The sequence below is a fragment of the Lissotriton helveticus genome, chromosome 1_1 (genome assembly GCF_964261635.1).
Source record: "Lissotriton helveticus chromosome 1_1, aLisHel1.1, whole genome shotgun sequence".
Lineage (NCBI taxonomy): Eukaryota > Metazoa > Chordata > Amphibia > Caudata > Salamandridae > Lissotriton > Lissotriton helveticus.
In genome coordinates, this window is record NC_136057.1 from 280656659 (window position 1) to 280680529 (window position 23871).

Here is a 23871-nt window from a genome sequence, read left to right on the forward strand (position 1 = left end):
GCGTGATTCTAATCTTCTCAATTTTAGGACCCTGTCTCCTCCTCTACTCTTCACCGGTACGCAGTCAATGCTAAAGAACTCCAAAAGATCTCTGTTACTCTTGAGTTTGATAGCAAAGTGACGTGCCACAGGATAACTGACATCTTTTTGAGTTATGGCACGCACATGTTCCAAAATTCTAATTTTCCCACAATGGATGGTGCTCCGTATATATCTCAGTCCGCATGGGCACTTCAGACAGTAAACAGCATGTGTCGTTTGGCAGGTCATGAATTTCTCAATTCTTCTCCCTGCTCTCAAACCTTTTATCTCATATGTCAGTACTCTTTTACTATGGGCACATGCCTTGCATCTCCCACAGGGAAAAAAACCCTCATTTCGTTTAGGGTGCCCTGTCTCGGTCAACTTACGATTCTCGGGCGAGGTTAGCTCGGTGGCAGTGAGCTATCTGGACCTGAGAGTCAAAATCCGGGAGGGCAGGTTGGCCATGTCCTTGTTCAGGAAACCCACAGCAGGAAATAGCACCCTACACGCTTCCAGTAGCCACCCCCAGAAATTAAAAAACAGTATGCCTTATGGGGAGCTCCTTCGATTAAAACGAAATTGCTCGAGGGAAAGTGATTTTGAGAAGGCTGCAAAAGAGAGCTGTGAAAGATTTAAAGCCAGAGGTTATGGAGAGGAACTCCTAGAAAGCACGAAAAGAAAGGTTGAAGGTCTATCCAGAGCAGATCTTTTGAAATAAAAAATACGGAAGCAGGAGATTAATGAAGGGAAATTTTGCATGGTCATTACTTTCTCAGAGGACGCTGATACTACAAAAGTTGGCATGTGCTAAAAACGGACACTATTATTGGCGATGATATTCCAACATCGCCACTGATAACCTTCAGAAAAGCACGTTCACTGAAGGACTGCCTAGTACATAGCCATCTGGACCCCGTCTCACCGAGACAGGGCACCCTAAACTAAATGAGGGTTTTTTTTCCCTGTGGGAGATGCAAGGCATGTGCCCATAGTAAAAGAGTACTGACGTATGAGATAAAAGGTTTGAGAGCAGGGAGAAGAATTGAGAAATTCATGACAAGCCAAACAACACATGCTGTTTACTGTCTGAAGTGCCCATGCGGACTGAGATATATAGGGAGCACCATCCATTGTGTGAAAATTAGAATTTTGGAACATATCCGTGCCATAACTAAAAAAGATTTCAGTTATCCTGTGGCACGTCACTTTGCTATCAAACACAAGAGTAACAGGGATCTTTTGGAGTTCTTTAGCATTGACTGCGTACCAGTGCAGAGTAGAGGAGGAGACACAGTCTTAAAATTGAGAAGATTAGAATCACGCTATATCTTAGATCTTCAGACAAAAAGCCCGAATGGACTGAATAATTGTCCAACAACTGGCTGCCTTGTAGTTCCAGCCTGGTCCATCACAGCATGGCGGGGCTTCTCCCACAAACGGGCCTGCTGTTATAAATCGATGCGTTGCAGAAAGGTGTAAAAAGGGCATGGCCTCAGAACGCCTCTCTGCAACGCAGCTCCCTGGCGGTACCTGGTGGGCTAGTTGGCCGCCAGGGAACCTCAGGATTCAAGGGGACTTACTCCCCCAACTTAAAACACGCCACGGGGCGCGTTTGCACAGTGGTGAAGGTAGGGGGCGGGGCCTAAGGTGATATGTGTGCAAACACATCCTGTGGCATGTTTTAAGTTGGGAAATTAATTCCTCTTCAATCCAGAGGTTCCTAGGAGTCAACTAGCCCACCAGGTACCTCCAGTAAGTGCCACGGAGCTGTGTTGCAGTGTTGTAAAAAGGGGCGTGGCCCCTGAATACCTCTCTGCAACGCAGCTCCCTGGCGCATACTGGAGGTACCTGGTGGGCAAGTTGGCCCCCAGGGGACCGCAGCATTGAAGAGGGATTAATTCCCCAACTTAAAACGCGCCACAGGGCGTGTTTGCACACATGTCACCGCAGGCCCTGCCCCCTTCCTTCACCATTGTACAAATATTCCTCTAAACTCAGTCGAACTACGAATTCCGAAGTAATTCTAAGCGTACTTACCAGTAACTTGTATTTCCTTCCATAGGAATCCATTGTGTGGTTTTCAGCAGTAAAGTTTCAAAGTGTTGACTTTTTGAAACGTACAAATATTCCTCTAAAAACATCCGAACTACGAATTCCGATTTAGTCACCTGTTATCAGGAGAGAACCCAGTGCTGCATCTTTTAGCCAAGCACTGACCCTGAAAAGTAATTCTAAGCGTACTTACCAGTAATTTCTATTTCCTTCCATAGGAATCCACCAGAAAAGTTTCTACAGTGTCTATTTTTGAAACGTACAAAAATTCCTATAAAATCAGCAGAACTACGAATTCCGATTTACTCACCTGTTATCAGGAGTGACCTCAGTGCTGCTTCTTTGAGCCCAGTACTGATCCTGAAAAGTAATTCTAACCGTACTTACCAGTAACTTGTATTTCCTCCAATAGGAATCCATTGTGTGGTTTTCACCAGAAAAGTTTCTAAGTGTCTATTTTCACAAACTAAAAATATTCCTTAAAAATTTCCTGTATGACTTAAACGCATTATTTCGACTGTTTACAGGAGGAGCACCCATGCTGGATCCAGAATCCACCACTGAGTAATAAAAGTAATGTTAACACTACTTACCTGATAAGTGAATTTCCTCCCATAGGATAACAATGGTGATTCTATGTGAAAAAGTTTCTAAGTGTCAACTTTTGAAATACAATAATATTCCTTAAAAACCACTACTGTAACCAAAACGTTTGAGATGTCATCAGTGATGTCATCAGTGATGTCACTGACCATGTCATGAATGATGTAATATGTGACATCATCAGAAGTGGATTGCGGGCACGCGAATTATAGTTAGTACAACTAGCTAGAAAGGGGGAATTTCAATGGGTTTGTATGAGTGAAATGTCCAACTAACTATAACACCCGTAAAACCTATTGTTTTTTCAGTGAATTTTTAAGGTTTTTTAAATGCTAATTCCTAACTATAACATGTCTGAAACCTATGGATTTTTCAGTGAATTTCTTATGTTTTTTAAATGCTAATTCCTAACTATAACATGTCTGAAAGCTATGGTTTTTCCAGTGAATATATATATATATATATATATATATATATATGCTTCTATTTCTTACTTCACACACCACGCTACACAAATCCAATTACCGAACCAGTCTCACAACCATAACTTCTCTATCTCTTTGGCCAAATTCCCTCAGTGTGCTAAGGCAACAAAGAGGAAGGCAGAAAAAGGACCTCTTCTCTTATGCTTGAATGCTCCATTTCTTGGGAAATATCTTTACTTCCTGGAGTAGGTTTAAGTTTTGACAAGGCATGCAGACTGTGAACCGTGTCTGTCAGCGGGGGCTCAGGTTTAAACCTCTGCAGTGGACTCTGCTTTGTGCTTCTCTTCATCTCCTGTGAAAGAGAAGAACACGGATCACTATAGCGGAGAGGAAGCCAGTGCCACCCTGACAGTGTCACCAGTCAGTGATCCTAAACCACTCTCTCCAGCCAGTGACAATAGACCAGTCCACACAGACAGAGGTCCTACACCTTCACCTAGAGCCAGGGATACTAACCCACACCCACTGGTTAATCTCCACAACTCCTTACTACACAGCCAGCACTTCTACATGTATCCCTGTGTAGCATCACCATCCCCACAACTGAATATCTTACACCTCCTCAAATAGATGCAGCTTAGCCGCCACCATCGAGCCAGCTCTTCTTTACCACATCTTCAGCCAACACTTCTGGGGTATATCCTAGTGACATTCATCAGCCACAAAACCCACACTCCTCTTTCTCAGTGAATAATCTGTAATGATGGGTGAAAACCACCCTACGTCATGAAGTTCCCTCTTCACCACAGGTAGTCTTGGTGTCTTACATTGATTTGCTCCATTTCCGGGGACGTGTGTTTACTTCCTTGCAATGTTTTCACCTTTGACGAGGACAGCAGACTTCGCTCCCTGTCAGTCACTTGGGGCTCGGATTCAAACCTGTGCTGTGGACCCTGCTTTCTGCTCCTCAGCATCTCCTGTAAAACAGAGGGATAAGGAACACTTAGTGATGAGGAAGCCTGTGGCAACAGATCTATGAGAGTCAGTGGTCCTGTTCTATTTCCTCCAGCAAGTGACAGTTCATTGCTCGCTCCACCAGAGTTTCGACACCATATTGTAGAGAGAGTTTTACTACACCATACCCACAGTTAAACGCACACCCTGCTCCAAAAAGCGTAGGCTCCTATATCACCTGTAGATCATGTGCCAGTGCCTCCGTAGCCAGACCTCCCACAAAATCCCCCACAGCCAGCTGTTTTATACCATCTTTGTACCAGAAATGCCAGTGGGATTCCATGTAAGCATTCACCAACCCCTAGCATTCCTCTGCCTAACTGTTCTCCCACAGGATGTAGTGTCATGATTGACAGCATCCACACTCAGCCATATCCCTCTGTGTCACAATTGGCCTGCTCTCTTACACTAACGCTCTCCATTTCCTGGGACCACAGACCACTTCCTCTCGGGCTATTATGTTTTGAGTGACCCTGGTTGTCTTCTTGGTCCCCATTCTTGGTGTCAGACTTGTACTGTGGGCTCTTCCTCCTGCCCCTTAACATTTCCTACAAAATACAAGGGTTTATATCAGTCAGTGGTGAAATATTTCGCACCAGCCCGCACAGATAGTGCACTGTCAGCATTTACACCATACGTCCATGGGTATGACTCCAACATTTCATCCCCTGTTCAGCATTTTTATATCATCGGATACAGCCATAATTGTTAGAGCATACACCCAGCCTGGCAGTGGTATATAAGAAAAAAAAGGTATTACACCGTTCACCATAAATAGGGCAAGTGCTGTCATGTGCTTCCTCGAATGGCCCCTACTCCATTTGGTTGTCAGAAGAAGTTTTCCATTGACAGGGTCAACAAGGGCTTCATTGACTGAAAACGTAAATGAGGTGGGCGGACTGAGGATTTCGTGGACAGGTTACTCCGTTGCAACTCTAATTATGGCCCTGGGTCTTAAGTCAGTCAGGACAACTTCACTGCTTCTTCCTGTCAGTGACGGTACATGAGCTGCCTCTGCCAAAGCTTCTACACCACTGCTAAAGCCAATGAGAATACATAATTCCCCTCAGCTTTTGCTCCAATAACTCTCAATATAACCCACATTCCTGCACCAACCCTGGCTTTAGGGTATGATGTAAGATCGCTGTAAGAGTGGTGTAGAAGGGCTTCCCCAAATGTATTATGTATGGTCACTTCCACACATCATATGCCCCAGAGCTAGCATTCCTGATGCATCAACTTCAGCCAGCAAAGAGTGACCAAGTATCACCACAAGCAGCAAGAATTCTTGAGCATCCACTACAGCTTGCACCCGTACAATAACATAACATAACATAACATAACAGGTGTAATTGTAAAGCGCATGTTCACCCCAGCAACGGGGCATCTTGGCTCTGAAATAACAGGTGTATATTGTTATCCAACTCAATGGTACTCATTTTATCGACCTCAAATGGATGAAAGGCTGAGTGGACCGGTCGGGATTTGAACCTGTGACCATGAGGTCAAACACAGGCCTCTGCAGTGGATGCATTAGTCCACTGAGCCACCAGAGCCCCCACAGTGGCCATACATCACTACCCTCAGCCAGCTTTCCTGAAACTACCACTGGTGTCAGCTCTCTTACCAAACCCACACAGATAATGACCATACATCACCACATGCAGCAAGCACTGCTGAGCATCCACTACAGCTTGTACTCCTACACTGCCACTAGAGTGATGCCATATCACCACCCATAGACAGCATTCATATAATGATCGCCACAACCAGTGGTGCTACATCCACCTCCACAGATGGCCCTCATACCTTTTCCTGCTCCCACTGCTTCCAGCCCCCCACAGCCAGGACTGCACCACTACCCACAGTCAGTGCTTCTGCACCACTGTTACTCCCTCCTCATACTCCATTCCACACAAAGAGCACTTGACACTCTCTATAGGCAAAGTGTGATAGTCACAAATAACATTGTTAGAATAACACATGGCTATGTCTGTCTTTGCTACCATTGGCTTCTGTCTCTTACACTTGCCAGCTCCATTTCCTGGGACATCTTGCCTAATCCTTGGGTAGCTTTAGACTTTGAAGGGTGATGCTGAGTCTGGTTTCTGTCCAGATCCTGGGACTTGTTCTGGAACTGGTGATGTGGGCTCCATCTTCTGTCCCTCAGCATCTCCTATAAAATGCAAGAACATGAACCAGTGAGTGCTTAGATACACAAGGTAAAATCTCACCAACCATCCACGGTCTACGCTCGTACACCCCCTCCTACATATAGGATAGCGCCACTACTTCATCCCAACTGTACATTGCCCTACTCCGCCCCTACAGCCAGAACTACTTTACTAGCCCTATAGCCAACCCCCTGCAAAATCTTCTGCATCTATCAGTTCTGTATCATGTTCCACAGCTATTGCTAAAAGCATGGGGGCCTGGAAACATTTTTAAGGAGAACCAGATTTGAAGACTATTATATAGGGAAAACGTGGATTAATATTATGTTGTTGCTTTAAAAAATCCATTGTGACAGTTCCATTATGAAGAACTAGCAGTGCAGGAGCCATCACCCAAAGTAACACTGACTTTAACTCGATCTACAAAGCCGCCTTAATACCTACACTATAACACAAATTAGAGAGACTCAAAAGAACAGAGAGAACCCTGGATGAAAAACAGCTGCCTACAACTAAACACCAACAAAAACAGAAGTACTCATCATGGGCCCAAACCCCGATGCATGGAACGACACCTGGTGGCTCCCCGTCCTCGGAAGCCCGCCCACCCCCATGGACCACGCACGCAACCTGGGATTCATCCTGGACTCCGAGCTCAAAATGAACTGCCAGATCAACTCCGTCTCGTCCTCCTGCTTCCACACCCTCCGCCACCTACATAAGACTTTCAAATGGATTCCCCTCAAACACAGAAAGACCGTCACTCACGCCCTGGCCACCAGCAGACTCGACAACGGCAACACACTGTACGCCGGAATAAAAAAAAACCTCACCTGCAAGCTACAGAACATCCAGAACGCTGCCGCAAGACTGGTCTTTGACCTGCCAAGACACTGCCACATCTCCCAGCACCTGTGCACACTCCACTGGCTCCCCATCGAAGCTAGAGTCACCTTAAGGATGCTCACCCACTCCCACAAGGCCCTCCACGACACCAGACCAGCATACCTTAACAGCTGACTCAAATTCTACGCACCCCATAGGAACCTACGATCTGCCCATCGCTCCTACGCTGTGGTCCCCCGCACCAGAAAGACCAGATCGGGATGCAGCTCCTTCTCCTTCCTCGCAGCCCGAGCCTGGAACGCCCTGCCACTCCAACTTAGACAGACAACATCGCTCCCCATCTTCGCAAGAAACCTCAAAACCTGTCTCTTCAACAGATCCCCCCCTTGATGTACTGGAGAGCCTTCTAACACCCCACCCAGCGCCTTGAGACCCTTAAGTTTAAGTTTAAAATATTTATTAAGCGCAACATACACCTGGGCGGTTTCTTGGCGCTAAAGTAGAAGGCAACCAACTGAGCGAGAACGGTAACTAAGACGGCAGCTGGAAAAATAGTCAGATTACTAGGGATGAGCCTGAGGAAATAAAAAAGTCTTCAGGGCTTTGCGGAAGACGGAGTAATCAGTGAGGGACCTAAGATAAAAAGGGAGAGAGTTCCAGAACATGGGGGCAAGAGTGGAAAATTTTGTGCCACCCAGTTTTTTTTTCCGGTAACGGGGCACAGCTAAAAGAAGTTGTGCCGAAGAACGGAGGTCTCTGCCAGGGACATAGGCCTTGATGGCCGAAGATATGAATAGAGGGGCCAGGCCAGTCCTGGCCTGGAACACCATACAGCCTAGTTTAAATAGGGCACGTTCCCGCACCGGGAGCCAGTGAAGGGTTTTCAGGAGGGGGGAGGTGTGGTGAAATTTAGGAAGACCGAAGGCAAGGCGGGCAGCCTGGTTTTGCACTAATTGCAATCTACGGAGGCTGTACTGAGGGATGCCATTGTACAGAATGTTCCCGTAGTCCAGGCGGGACAGGGTGAGTAGTTGCACTTAACAAATGCCTGATTGATTGATTGAAGTCTTTAGGGTTTTTTTGTTATAGGAGGAGCAATACTTCAGATTGGTCAATTTCCATTACATTCCAAAATCACAAAGACTTGTACACATAGTCCTCAGATTCAATCATGAATATTTATGTTTTTAAGAAACTAGGGGCCAGATGTACGACCATTCCATTTAGCGCATCGCAATTTGCGACACATTGCGAGTTGCAAATTGTGAGGCGCTAAATAAAATGTACAACAGTGTGTTTAACACTGTTTGCAATTCCCAATGGGGTCGCAAATTGCGAGGTTCATTAATATTAATGAGCCTCTCGCATTTAGCAAGCCCATTGGGAATGCCAGCCCTCCCAGGGATGGTGGCCTGCTGGGCTCAGCAGACCACCATGTCTGGGACTGCTTTTAAATAAAGCAGTTTAAAAAAAAAAATGCAGCCCATTTTCCTTAAAGGAAAATGAGATGCATTTAAAAGACAATAAGTGAAACGTTTTCGTTTCATTTTTAAAGGGCAGGCAGTGGTCCCTAGGACCACTGCCTGCCCTTAAAAAATAATTTTGCATGCATTTGGAAAGGGGAAGGGGCCCCTGGGGACACCTTCCCATTTGCGAATGTATTACCCCCTACTTGAAGTAGGTGGTAATTGAGAGTATTTTGTGACCACAATTGCGGTCGCAAAACATTTGTACATAGTTTTGTGGAAGGCTATGTGGAAGGGAACGGCCCTTCCAAATAGTGTAGTGTAGTTCCTATATTCCCAATAGGCTCTGCGCATTGGAATAATATATCCTATAGATGCGATGAAGGACTTATGTCTACTAGGTCTCTATTGGATATATTAGACTTAATTGTAAGTGCCAGCTAGCTCAGAGGTCACTAGAAACTTTCTCGAGTTCACAAGAAGGGACTTAGTTTCTGACAACCGCATAAACTTCACAACTTTGTTTCCCCAAGATAAAACTGATCTTCAGAGTCGTGGAAACAATAGATAGATATTTTACTCAGTCATTCGCGCATGCTTTGTTTCACCAGAGGTGCAGAGAAATAGAGAGACGGGCGTTTTCAATAAAAGTATTTATTGAACAGTCTTCTTTCTCATGCAGAAGAAATGAACTGCTAAATCGCAATACTGGTTGTAAAGTATAATGCGTACAGTAAGAAGAGTATTATAAAATAATACTGTAAAAGCATTGTATTGTTCCTAGACCATAGATAAATACATACATAAATAAATAAAGACTAAAAGTACTGACCTGGTGCTCTAAAATACCCCTACCCCGATGTACCTCACCCAAGTCTAGTACGAGGGAAGAAGTAAGTGTGGTGTAGCATAAGTTTAGTATTCTTTTTGCCAAGAATCTACCAAAGATTTCTCTTAGGGTCTAACCAGCTCCGTACCTTGGTTTAGAATGAAGAAGGTCAGTCTCAGGACTCGATTTCCCAACAACCCGCAAGGGTAGCTTGGAAACAATGGAGCTGGATTTCTCGGCAAGAGAAAAGACAGCGTCTCTCTCAGTGCGTCTGCTGGATGGTTGGCTTCCTTCGGCTCTTGCTGTAGGAGGATGAGTCGGGCTAGTAGATAGTCGAACTGCTCCAAACCACTGTGTGTTTGCTATGGCAAGTGTGGGCATATTTATACCTTGAAGGTGCCGAGTTTGACTTAAAGGTGGACATAATAATGTCATCGAAGAGTGTCAGTTCTTTGAAAACTCCATGAGTTCTCGGACAAATCAATATAATCAATATTCAAGCAAGGGGAAGTCCCTAACTGCTGAAGCCGAGTATTCCAGGAAATCGTTGTGGATTTTCAGAACTAGTGGAAGTAGCCATGCCGTATTTGGACTGCATGAGCTATGTCTAAATATGGTTATGGTTTCTATGCCTATATAAGGACAAGGTGATTTATACCTATATATGGGCATGACTCGGGAAAATTACACTAGGGTCCTAAAATGCTATACAAAACCTATTTAGCGAGTTGCAAAAAAAATGCGACTAGCATGTACATGGCACAATAGGTTTTTTCATGTGCAAACGGGTTCGCAAACCCGTTTGCGCATGCAAAAACAGGTCGTACATCTGGCCCTCGATTAGTTTAGAGACAATGAATGTAGAGTAGAACATTATGACAGTGAAACCTCTCAAACCATAGCAAATAATATTGTGCCTGATCAATGATTAGCAGTACAAGTATGGTGAGCTCTGTGCTGGGGGTGATTACCCAAGTTAATTAGGTACATACAAAGGTTCAAAGGTTCAAAATTAGCTTTATTCGACTTTTGTTGCAAAATCATAAAAGCACAAACATCACATATAAAAAAATAGAACGTTTAAAAAGTTAAAAAGAAAACAATCGCCACATATTTACACAATAAAAACGATCATATTTCAGCAACAATCGAAACTTTCTTCTTAGTTAATGGAAAGCAATTAGAATGGTACCAGATTACACATAACTATCGCTGTACTTTTTCAAAAGCTAAGATTAAACAAAAGGTGGTCAATTTAGTTTCATAAACATTAAATAAATATTACCATGTTAAGAATAAAAAGGAACAAAATTTCATACATTGTGGCCTACGTTACCCCAATCTTATAGGGCCAGATGTAGGTAATTTTATTTTACCACTTCTTAAATACCGAATCATACCGAATCGGTATTTAAGAAGTGGTAAAATAGAGGGGGGGAGATGTAGGTATTTCAGTTTCGGTAAATACCGAATCGTTAAGATTCGGTATTTACCGATTCTGTAAATACCGATTCGGTATTGCCCATTGATTCCTATGGGCCCTGAAGCCCATAGGAATCAATGGGCAATACCGAATCTGTAATTACAGATTCGGTAAATACCGATTTTAGCAAGGGTGCAGGGGGTGTCACTTTGACACCCTCTAGCACCCCAAAAATAGGCATGTGCGCCATGTGGCACACAGACATGCCCTACGGGCATGTCTGTGTGTCACATGGCACAGGTGTGCATGCACACATGTGCATGCACACCTGGATTCGGTATTTTACCACCCAATTGGGTTGGGTGGTAAAATACCGATTCTTAAAGCCCTGTGGCACTCTGACATGTGCCAGCTACATCTGCATTTACAGAATCGGTATTTTACCAAGTCTGTATTTACCGATTCGGTAATTTTACCGAATCGATAAATACAGAATCGGTAAAATACCGATTCTGTAAATGCATGCCCTACATCTCAAAATCCAATTACCGGTCGGTAACGGCCGAATTTGGCCGTTACCGACCGGTAATTGGCCACCTACATCTGGCCCATAGTGTTCCTCAGAGCAATTGAGTTTCTCAAGTAAGAGGAAACCGCTTTTACCACTAAGGATGTTTCTAACTGCTTCAATTTAGAATAAGCTGCTCTGCAACTCCTGATTCCCCATTTTATGAGGATCGGCTTCAAAAACCTCTTCCTGGGGATCACATAATATTTACAAAACAGGATGCAGTGGATATTAGATTGATCGGATAGATCGTCACAAGGACACTTCCCTAAAGGTTTAGACCAATCATTACAGTTCGGAAAAGTTATCAGACGACAACATTCTCGCGTAAGGGCTGGCTTCCAACAATAAATATGATTGAATACCAATGTGTGAATTTGGTTTCTGGTTTTCCAAAGTTGTATGTTTATCCTTTTATACGAGCCACCTTTTATAGTGTAAGAACTCCAAAATCAATTTTTTAAGTGTACGTTTTGGAACTGTTTCTAAACAGATAGGGTTTTCGAAATATTCTTTGTGCCTTATGTCCGAGGCCATAGTTTTAATGTAATGTAACCACTTAATATTTGCAGCTCTATCTAACGCTAGACAGATTAAGACAACATCTCTATTTAGGGATGTTTCTGGGGTTACCCAAATTTTGTGCCATAAAAGCAAAGGTGATGATTTAATCGTATCCTCTACAAACGGTATTCCCAATTCGCTGTGAATAAAATAATTAGACATGGATTTGGGGGCTGCCAGTAAGTAACGAATAAAGTCATTTTCGGCTCGTTGGATCTGATCTGCATTGACAATCCCCCAAAGCCCAGCGCCATAGGTACCGGTAGGGATACATTTTGCTTTATAAAATTTGGGTAAGTTCCTTCGCTGGTCGCCCGCCTAGTTTCCTGGAGAAGTTTATCAAGGCACCGTTCGCCCTACTCATAGCCAATTTTCTGGTGAACACTGCCTCTTTCCAGCTCCCCCTGCTGTCAAAAGTAACACCTAGGTAACAGAAACTGTCCGTGTTTTTAATCTTGTCTCTCCCCAGTAAGATTACCTTACTATGTTTATTAGAATTGCTACATGTCATGGAATATGTTTTGGAGACGTTAATCAGTAACCCACGGGTCTTCATGTAATCTGAAAATTCGTCCACAGCCCTTTGTAAGCCAATAACGGTTCGAGACATTATTGCTGCGTCGTCCGCATACAAAAGGATGGGAATGGGTGTTCCGCCAACAGCGGGGTAATCAAACTGAAAGTCTCTAAGATGCTGTCCCATGCTGTCAATATATAGGGTGAAAAGAAAGGGTGCTAAAATGCACCCTTGTCGCACACCTCTCTTAATATTAAATTTGTCAGAGCATACCCTAGCCCCCGCTTCCCTATATAATTCTCTAATAAATACAAGGATCTGTTGGTCTACACCCATGTCACTGAGCGTCTTCCATAGCATGGAGTGGTTTACACAGTCAAACGCGGAACTTAGGTCCACAAATGTAATAAATAGGCTTTCCTTCTTGGCTTGGGTGTACTTGGCAGTCAGCAACGCTTAATTTAGGCCCTGTTCTATCGTGCCCTTGCCACTACGAAATCCATATTGAGAGATTTGAAATAATATTTTTGTCCTCTGCCCAAACCTGAAGTCTGTTGAGGATGATTCTACCCGCAACCTTCATTAAGGCATCCAAAAGGGAAAACATCACTTACAACGCAACTTTTACCACGCAATGCTTTTACATCGCAGCTTTTACAACGCATACCATTACAACGCATTGCGCTGGGGGCGCTCTAGGATAGGGAATAGGTTAATTTACTATCCAATAACCTTCCCTAGTGTCCACGGGGACTGGAGTTGGAATAGTAAATTAAACTATTCACTATCCAGCACCCAAAAGCGCTATTCGTTGTAATGGTATGCGTTGTAAAAACCGCGATGTAAAAGCATGCGTGGTAAAAGCATGCGTAGTAATGTCGTACATCCTCCAAAAGGGATATTGGTCGGTAACAGACAGGGTTGTTCCTATCCCCCTTTTTGAAGATAGGTACAACCACCGCTTCTGGCCAAGTAGAAATAAAGCCAGAAGCGTTTACACAGTTTAGGACATTGGTTAATAACGGCGACCATAAAGATAATTCAGCTTTATACAAGTCGTTCGGGACACCGTCCGGGCCCGGTGCTTTTCCAGAGGAGAATCTCGGACCAATCTGGGCGGTCCACCTTATCTTTAAGACCCGCTAGGTTCCAAGAGATGATCAGCTGGCCCTTCTGGGGCTTCCTACAGATGGGATCACACTGACCCTCCCTGGGACTATAATCAATTTGGCCCTCTTCCCTGTGTATTATGTCATTAACAATATTTACAGGTATCACATGCTCCTTCACATGCTCTGTAGTCTGATTAGCGAGTCAATCAAACCCCTCTAGACTGGAAAGTGGGGCAAAGCGATTTGAGGTGGCAATGTTTACCCTGGGGGCCGCCGCAGACCTGGCATTCAAATATCTTGGTCTCGGAGGCTTATCTACTATAGCCCTTGGATAAAAGTAACTGAGATCTCGGGTGGATATGCCACCCTCGTATCCCTCTGGATACCAATCTCTGATATAATTTGTCGCCCTATAGTCCTTGAAGTTAATAATAATAATGTCCCCATATAAATCCTTTGGTCTTTGGCCCACCCATCCACATCTTCTAACATGTAGGATTTCGCCATTTATGTTAAAAGGTAATGGCCTGTTCAATCGTAACCAATGCACTACCTTGTTCTTAAGATTCTGGTAGGCTTCAAATTTCCCCTCTGTTAACTCTGGAACCCCTGTGAGGACGATAACGTATGGTACTGCCTCCGGTGGTAGATCTATGTGATGTGTTAGTCCTTTTAAATTTATATCCTGATATAATCTTCCTGCGTCATGTCCTTGTTCATGCCTGTAATTATTACCTTGCCCTTTGCCTCTCCCTTGCCCTTTATCTCTCCCTTCCCTGGGCTTTATAGATTCAGAAACTGCCCTCGTAGCCTGTTTTGCTTGAAGACTACCGTGCGCAGAAGACAAAGATTCTGCGCTATTTACAGGTTTGGTTAGTTTCGGTACTGTTGTTGGGACAAGTGGAATAATGTCAGGCCTATTTACTGACAGTTCCTTAAGTAAGTTTGTGTTGGTAATACTAATTTCTTGGATGGACCCCAATTGCTCCGCCATTCTTCTAACCCTCTCAATAAGTGGTAGCAATAGGGATTTGACCAGTTGCTCTATATTGGCCTTAAGATCTTGATGAGAATGTACAGTTAAATGATCTTTATCAGTTGTGCTATTTATAGGACCAATATTTTCGTTAGGACTTCTAGTTAATTTGGAAGTTTTTGCTCGACTTCATTTTTGTTTATTCCTACCACGTTTTCTTTTTGTTGGAGGGACCGGGCCAGAAATTTTTACCATGGACTTCTTCTTAGGAGACTTGCTAGATGTCGCTAATGTTTGCTCCTCAATGGAGGTATCAGTTTGGGATCCTATGGTAATATTTGTGAGGTTCGTTTCCCTACTATGGACTTGTGACTCTGTTAGGTCTTGTAACTGTGGGGGGATACCAATGTCACTTGTTCGATCTATACCAGTGACATGATTAGTTGGGGTAGTTACTAACTGAATGTGGCCCAATGATGAGCGTTTATTTAACAGTTCAGAGGACAAGCGCCGCTCCGTGATCGTGATTTTGCATTCTAAAACTGAAGTGGCCCTAGTGATGAACTGGTCTAGGGTCCCTCTCACCGACTCACCCACCAAGGATGTCCTTCCAGTTTTTAACCAGGTGTTCATATTGAATGGTGTAACTACAGCTAAATTTATAGGCCAAGTTAACAAATGAACAAATACCCTACTTTCTAGGCATACAATACACAAGAGAATATATAATCTTACTCGAGGGTACAAATAGATAACCAGAGCAAAAGATGGGTGGCCCAGCCCAGCCTTGGCCGGCCCAGGACGGCCACAGACGGCCCGCCCTTTGCCCGGGTTTAACCCGGCTAATCCCGCGCGCAAGCGACGTTGTTTTTAGCGCCTCCGGGCGCGGAAGTGGGCGTGGGTGGGCGGGGCAAGAGTCACCAGGGTTTCTGGGAATTGAGGTCCCCCCACTCGGCGGCCGCTTTGAGTTTGAATACATGCGGCAGCGAGGGGGACCAAGATCCAGGCACACAGCGTGCTCACAGCGCGAGAACAAAAAGGGACTCCAAAAGACTTGCACTCATTGGACGTAGGTCTGTTTCACACCAACAGAGTCTCCCGCTTCACTACGGAAGCGACGTTTTTTTAGCGCCTCCGGGCGTGGAAGTGGGCGTGGGTGGGCGGGGCATGAGTCACCAGGGTTTCTGGGAATTGAAGTCCCCCCACTCGGCGGCCGCTTTGAGTTTGAATACAGGTGGCAGCGAGGGGGACCAAGATCCAGGCACACAGCGCGCTCACAGTGCGAGAACAAAAAGGGGCTCCAAAAGACTTGCACTCCTTGGACGTAGGGCTGCTTCACACCAACAGAGTCTCCCGCTTCACTACGGAAGTGACGTTGTTTTTAGCGCCTCCGGGCGCAGAAGTGGGCGTGGGTGGGCGGGGCAAGAGTCACCAGGGTTTCTGGGAATTGAAGTCCCCACTCGGCGGCCGCTTTGAGTTTGAATACAGGCGGCAGCGAGGGGGACCAAGGTCCAGGCACACAGCGCGCTCACAGCGCGAGAACAAAAAGGGGCTCCAAAAGACTTGCACTCCTTGGACGTAGGGCTGTTTCACACCAACAGAGTCTACATACAAAAAATGGTGCACGGGTCAGACAGCAGTCACAAGCGAATATAGCACCTTACATCGCAGTACATTACAAAGCAATTCGTTAGATGGACTTGCTGTAGGGGGCGCGCTGGATTTAGGGATAGTATAATTTATTATTCCAACTCCAGTGTGCGCAACAGTAAGGAAGGTGTTGGAATAGAAAATTATACTATTCCTTAGGTTAGCATGCCCCCTATAGCTAGTCAATGGAACGACTTGCGTTGTAATGTACTGCGAAGTAACAACGCGGTTGTTGTAAATGCATGTGTTGTAACGCATGCTATATAATGGCTGTTTCACGTCATACAATAAGTGGTCAGACATATATATTACTTGTTTAATTCTAGCCCTGATCTTTTTGTGTTTGCCAACCGTTCTGCCCATTCACAAGAGACAGACGGGTCTTTGCTTAGCTGTTGGTTGATCCTGTGGTAAAGGTTGGATGTCAAAAAGTCATCAGAAATATCTACTGACATAAATATTGTGTTTTTATACAAAAATATCGTCCCATTGGTCGCATTCTCCTTCATTAACTCCAATGGGGTAATATTTTTGTGAATGATATTTATGACATGATATACATGTTAGACCATATTCTGATAATGAGACAGTATCTTCTGAAACTTCATATCTCTTTGTCGCTACTAGTCAAACCTTTCAGAAATAACATTGCAGAGCTTCAGAATGTCATGTGCTGGTTGAAGGAAACTAGTTTAGACTTTAGATCCACACATAGCTATAACAACAAGGCAATGAATTACTTGTATCTGATAGTTAAATTAGTTGATCGTTCTAGTTGTAGATCTCTTTTAGGAAAATCAACTGAACCTAACCCCCTGTTACAATATGACAGGCATCACCCAGAGCCCTAAAGATGGCCTACTATTTGGCCAGTTCCTCAAGTTGTGGTACAGTTGTAAACCCAGAGCCTGATTCACAAACTGCACTTTGAAGTACATTTTGTAGTACTGCATTAGTACCACAACGTGCTATTCACAAACTGCACTTTTATAGAAACTTACCTTTTTAATTTTACTACTTTTCAGTGTAGATAAACTGCACTTTTGCAGTAATTTACGCTTTTGTAGTAACCTACACTTTTGTATTAAGTCCCTACATCCATTATTTTCTATGGAAGGATGATACCTGTCCTAGTGGTTGGCATGTGTAGTGCTGGACTTACTACAAAAGTGTAAGTTACTACAAAAGTGTAAAATGCTATACATTTACAGTTTGAGAATACTGAAAAGTAGTGAAATGATGCAAAAGTGTAAACTTACTCAAAAGTGTAAGTTACCTTTGAGAATCCGACCCGCACTGTTCATTACTTCAAGGAGGCAGAAGTCTTGAGTACCAAACGTAGGGCCAGAAAACAGATTAGACATGTGAATAAAAAAGCATGGTGTCACCCACGGGGAGAATTCACTACTGTGAAACCAACGGAGAATAAAAAAAATTGTGTTATCACCTTTAGCCACAAACCAACAGAACAATGAAGGTGATAGAAAATATAGAAATCTTTTAGGCACATGGATCTTTGACTCAAATACCCTTTGAGCACCTCTAGGTGAGGAAGCAACATTAAAAGCCGTTGGATCATACTGGTAACATCAAGCTAATAGACTCCTCTGTCTGGGGTCTCCTTCTGTGTTGGGACTTTTCAAGTGCGGGAATTGCACAGTGCGTACCTTGATTGACAATACCAAAGCACATAAACACAATGAAGTAGTGTAGATGTTGTAAAGCCACTCTAATGGTAGCGCTAGTATGGTTACCAATTGCCCTGGTGAAGAGAAGAAGTCTGTAGCCCTGAAGAAAGCTCCGTTTTACTACAGGAAGAAGCAACTCAATGTCTCAGAAGATACAAAATAAAGCCATGGACAGGAAGCTGACAAAACAACAAAGGCAACATCTCACATCTTCAACACAACCTAGGTCCCAGCTGCTTCTGCTTCTTTGAGTATGGTATATTATAGGAGAAATAAGAATTTGCCATAGATTATAATTTTACCTATCAGCAAGGAAACCATTGGTGGAAAACGTTTAGGAATCTGTACCAGGATAGCCACTTTATGACTTTCATTCCTTCTCTGCAGAATCGCTACAGACAGAAGCTATTCCATTACAAAAGATTACTCAAAAATCTCACCATGTCAACTTATATTTTAGTTACAAGACAATATCAAGAGTATACAATAAAATAATAACATCGCATAATGTATAAATTGATTAAATACAAATTCATGAGAATGTGTGAGTTCTTTATTAACTGTAAGACAATCTCATCAATCCTCCTTAATCAATATTAAGCTGCCCACCTGGGGCTGACCATGTTTATGAGGCTTGTGACAGCCTTGGAACTTTGGCCACATCTTATTAAACATCACCAGCCAGAAAAACTCAAACTAAACACTATGTAAACACTAATGAAATCCTCTTTGTCTCCTGGGGGTACATACATCTAGCAGCATTTGGAGATGAGACCAGTCTCACACACTGTGGCCTCAATCATCTTCTTTCTGTGACTAAACATCTTCCACAGAACAACACTCTTTGAACAACCAAGACATACATTTCCTCCTATTCTTTCACGGGACTTGTTGAAGATCTTGTGAGGTTCCCAGATCATGATCCCTGTTTAAGGTAATGGAGGTACACCAAAAGCCCATACCCTAGTAGCTACAGAGAACACCCTTGTTCTGTTTATCCTCTGGCATTCTTGGAGAGGTGGCATTTATTTAATGTACTGGCCCAGGAAGATTGTTGTAGATGACAAACTGGCACAAGAGTCTCCACCGAAGGCCCTGAAATGATCTGCCCCCGCCACACACATGCTCAGTCCACCTTTCCCTTAGGGATACTGATGGTACAGGGGTTCCACAACTCACCAAATGGGTTGACCAGTTGCATAGGACCCCAAGAGAGGTCCTTGGGTGACCACCCGCCTCAGCATAAAGAGATTTCGACTCTGTAAGTGTACCATGTGGTGGCTTATTTGGCATCCAGACATGCTTATTCCCATATTTGGGGAGAGAACTCGCTGTCCTTTGGCCATACGATGGTAGCTGATTGAGACAAATATTGTTCTAAAAAAGGGTCATCACAAATACTAAACGCAAGATGAGAGCCCGTAGCAAAAGGAAGTGATTTAAATACTCTACAGGCCAGTGATTCCCAGACCTACACCGAAAGTTGGAATAGGCTAGCAAAGCTCCAGGTCAATGAAGTCCCCTGTAGGAAATTGGATCAGCAAACAAGTCCAGACAGCCCTGGGAAATAATGTCCCATCTTTACCCAACAATCAGAAGGAGAAGTTTAATAGAGAGACACTGCTGAAAGGGTGGTCATAAATCCAGAGAGAGATCCCTTGGGAAACGCAGTACAGGTCTGGCTATTTTGTGAGATGGTTATTCCGCCAGGAAGTTAACAAGCCATTTCCAGGGCAAATCAAGCTAATTTCTATAAAGGGAAAAATAGTCACTTCAGCTTTGTCACGAAATGTGGCCATTTCAGTTACAGCAAAGCATTCATCCTGATATCTACTTCTCTGCGTACTAGACACTACTTTCTAGACTGGGACTCCAGTGTGGATGGCTAAGTGGTGCAAGTCTCCTAAGCAAACCTTGGCTAAATGTATCAGTCCTGAATCAGGTTGCCATCCTACTGCTTATCTGCTGCCTCTTCAATTCAATCTTAGGGCTGGCAATAGTCAATAAGATCAGCAGTCTTCTGGTTCAAATGAAATGAAGCAAGCACAAGTCATTGTCGCATAGCAGGACTGCTTACTACCATAAAGGTGCAGTGTTCCTTTCAACTTCAATAATATATGTCTCTGGTTAAAGAGATCAATGGTCATCAATTATTTTCTTTTTTTCCTTTTATAAAGGGATCAAATAATGATTGATAAGAAAATATATATCTTGTTGAAGTACACTTTGGCTGGAGAATTTAGTTTTATGAATTCAGTAAAGATCACAAGAGGGAGAACCAGCTCGCCTCAATAACAGTGGCATTGTTTGCTGTATCATCACAAGGGACCATTAAGCAGGAGTAAATAGCTTCCTTTGCCCACCACAATTTTGTTCACTTACAATGTCCTGCTCCACTCCCTGGGTGAAAAGTGAACTTCCTCGTGTAGCTTTCTGTGGTGATGAGGGGCGCAAGTTCTGCTCTCTACTCAGATCTTCGCCTTGAGACCTGTGTTGTGGGCTCTGCCTTCTGTTCCTTATGATATCCTGCAAGATACAAGGAATATATACCTCACACACCCATCAGTAAATGCACCTACACAATTGCCTAAAGTCACCACTGCAACAGCATCCTGAACAACCACAGCTCCTACAACACCCTCAATAGCCTGTCCTTCTCACTATCTCTCACAGGAAGGGGTCCTAGACTATCCCAAGAACCAGCTGTTCTTCACCAACCCAAAACACATTACTACTACCACCCAACAACTCAAAGTCAGCAGTGCTACACTATCCCCACAGGGTACAGTACTAGAGTATTGTAACCAAAATATCTTTTGACAGAAACATGAAGCCTTAAGTATTGTTTACAAACATATTGGCCCCATTTGAGGTCTCCAACCAAGCAATGTTTTGTAGGCGATATTTAGGACACACTATTTCTGTCACATGATTTTTTTGCTAAAAATACTTTGACATACCTCCCCCGACACACAGTGCTGCCTTACCATCTGCCTCTGCAATCGCTCTTATATCTTAGCACTGAGCAAAGTTTGTTATGCCATTTGCCAAAGCTAAACTTCGGCACCACACTCTACAGCCAGCACTCTTCAATTGACAATATCACTGTCTCAGCCTTTTGTACTCACCTGCTCTGTTTTCTGAAATGCATGTCCACTTTCCTGGGTAGTTTTAGTCTTTGGCATGTGAAACATGTCCTGCTCGCTTTCTCGGTCATTGAGCTTAGATTGGAACTTGTGTTGTGGACCCTGTTTTCTGCCCCTCTGGCTATCCTGCAAAATGTAAGGACAAATGTCAATTAGGGCTTATGTGCCACTGTGCCAGCCATCAAAAAACCTTGCTCAGGCACATTCTCCCACATGCATTGCTTTTACACTACACCCAACTACCACTTGCCCTACACTACTTATCCAGCCGCTGCTCCTACTGATCCATTGGACCCCTCAGAGAATGACCTCTTCAGGAAGTTCTTGGTGTAGACTCAGAACTGGCAAGAATACAACAGGCCTTGTGACCTACACCAAGGGCTGACATCTAAGAAGTTGAAGACACTTCCGATCATGTGGCAAAGTTTGCCGTATAGAGACCGCTCACACCCAGCGACAGGAACAACAACTCCCACCTTCTGAAGAGTGCGGAACATCTCCGACTAACAGAGTTGGTAAGTCAGAGCAGGAGCACGGGTTACCACTGCACCCACTGCAGATGTGGAGATGCAATAGTGTGAAAGCCTGCAAGGCTTAAAGAGCATAAGAGCATGTATTTACTTAACTTTGACACATTAATCAATTGTATGCAACACACAGAAACACATCTGAGTTAGTGGAAGCTCAGACAAACACATTTTACCCTGGTCCCAGGGAATATTTTAAGATATGCTACAGGGTTTGGAACCAAACAATTGATTTTGATGCATATTCTAAAAATATGTATAGCTAAATGTATTATCTAGTAGGTCATGGTACAGGGGTGTGGGGTTCTGTAAATTCAACCCATTTTTAGGTTGAAGAGAATATGTTACTGGGTTGTTTTGTAGAGTTCAGTTGTTCATGATCATTCTTCATTATGACGAGACCTCATTGCTGGATTAGGAGGAGACACTGCTCTTTGTTCCATTTTTCCTGTGTTTAATTAAGTAGATAAAATCTTAGGCATCACTGCTCGTTCACTCAGGTTGTAGCCTATGGCCGGCCTGCATTCAGAGACTTGTACAACGTTAGTTTTGACCACTTTTAGGTCTTACATACAGATGTGATACGGCGTTAGCGAATTAGGTTTTCTTTTCCCCTTACTGTTCCAACATGGCTGACTACCATGTCAGAAAGGTAAAGGACAGCAAGCATCCCATTATGTTTTTGCAGCTGCCAGGACCTTGTAAAAACATAAATAAAAAGCAAGAACAAAGCGAAGACATTGGCACATACCTTCTAATGGTGAGTCCTACTGGCATTGCCAATAATATATAGCATTAGAATAGAGCAGGACGACAAAAGGAGGTGGAATTCTTTGCACTGAAAATCTTTCCATGCCCTAGTAGCTACCTCTCTAGGGTGATTAATATCTTCGAGAGCAATCTATTGACCAGTATTGGACTGGGCATTATGAGCCACACGCTGAGCTTTATCAAGGGTTAGGCATTATTTGACAAGGTGAATCTGGCTCCTAGTTTGCATCTTTTGAGCCTACGTTATTCAAGGTAACAATGTCACATTAACATCTAATCTGTCAGTGCACGGGGAAGGTCCTGTTAGCATCAGAGAAGACTAGGACAAACCTAGGGGTAATTTTGGGGCAAAGAATTTCCTTGGTTGCTAAGTTTTATGAGGGTCTGCAGGGATACTGTTAACTGCAGACAATTCAAGTGATGCGTTAGCGTTATAAAATACGTATTGCTTTGAAGATCTAACTAAAGTATATTTCCCTGCAGTGTATTTTATATTGTGTTTTATGGTTGATTGAAAATCACAATTAAAGAAGCCTGGAGTAAAGGAGTCAAGATTCGGCTCTCCTTCGTTAGTGCACCATGGGGAGCAGTGAAGAAAAGTGATGCTGGAAAAGACACACAAGTTGCCTTCATGATGTGAGTCGTAGTTGTTGGTTACTATAAAACGACCTCTTGCAGCTTTTCCTAGCTGCACTTCAGCAAGGGCTGCCATCTGCGCTACTGAAGCAAAGAGTCTGCAAATGTTTCTACTGTATAATGAAAATCCACTTTTACAAATATTTCTAGGGATATTTTAAACCTAAGCATTTAAACGCAATCCCACTCATACAGCATTGCTACATTATTCCTAATAACCAGGACAATTACACCATATCCTTGCCAATTCTTCTAAACTGCTATTCATGGGCCAGAATACCATCATCCACCACCAGCATTCTCATGTTACAGTGCTATTAGGTGCCACTGAAATGCACCACATTGTTTCCTGGCCCCATCACAGCCTTATTCCCTTACACCAGCCTGCTCCATGTCCTGGGAGAAACGTAAACTTCCTTTCATGGCTTTATATGGTGAGAAGTGATGCAAATTGCTCTCCCCTTCCCCATCTTTGGACGCGGACAGGTGTTCTGGGCTCCTCCTTCTACTCCTAGGCATCTCCTGAAAAATAGAAAGTTATCCATCAAACAAGGGAGGTGACAGGCTTCACATAAGCTTCATCAAATGTTTCCTTCTGTAAAATATCCTACAGCCAGCACTGCGAATACAGCGCCATCCACAACCAGCCTGTGACTCTACACCACCCACCACAGCCAGATCTCCAACACAACCTGCTCTCCAACACTATCCCCCACACTCACACCAAAAGCAGCTCTCACCTCATACAAGGGTACATACAACATGTCCAAGCCCACATAAGGAGCTCTCGCGCCGCCACTGCAATACCGTCCCATAGAGCATGATTCGCTGTAAGTCATCGTCCCAGATACACTCGAATA

The 23871-nt window shown here is 43.8% G+C and overlaps 1 protein-coding gene across 1 annotated transcript in view; it reads right to left on the reverse strand.

Moving 5' to 3' along the window:
* Window positions 1–23871, reverse strand: part of LOC144769376 (uncharacterized) — a 155728-nt gene that overhangs the window by 22995 nt on the left and 108862 nt on the right. The window contains exons 13-18 of the mRNA XM_078653434.1: window positions 23390–23533; window positions 21060–21203; window positions 20314–20457; window positions 6145–6294; window positions 4526–4666; window positions 3932–4081 (exon numbers count right to left, since the gene is read on the reverse strand). Of these exons, the coding sequence (XP_078509560.1) occupies window positions 3932–4081; window positions 4526–4666; window positions 6145–6294; window positions 20314–20457; window positions 21060–21203; window positions 23390–23533 (873 nt within the window). The remainder of the gene's footprint in view (window positions 1–3931; window positions 4082–4525; window positions 4667–6144; window positions 6295–20313; window positions 20458–21059; window positions 21204–23389; window positions 23534–23871) is intronic.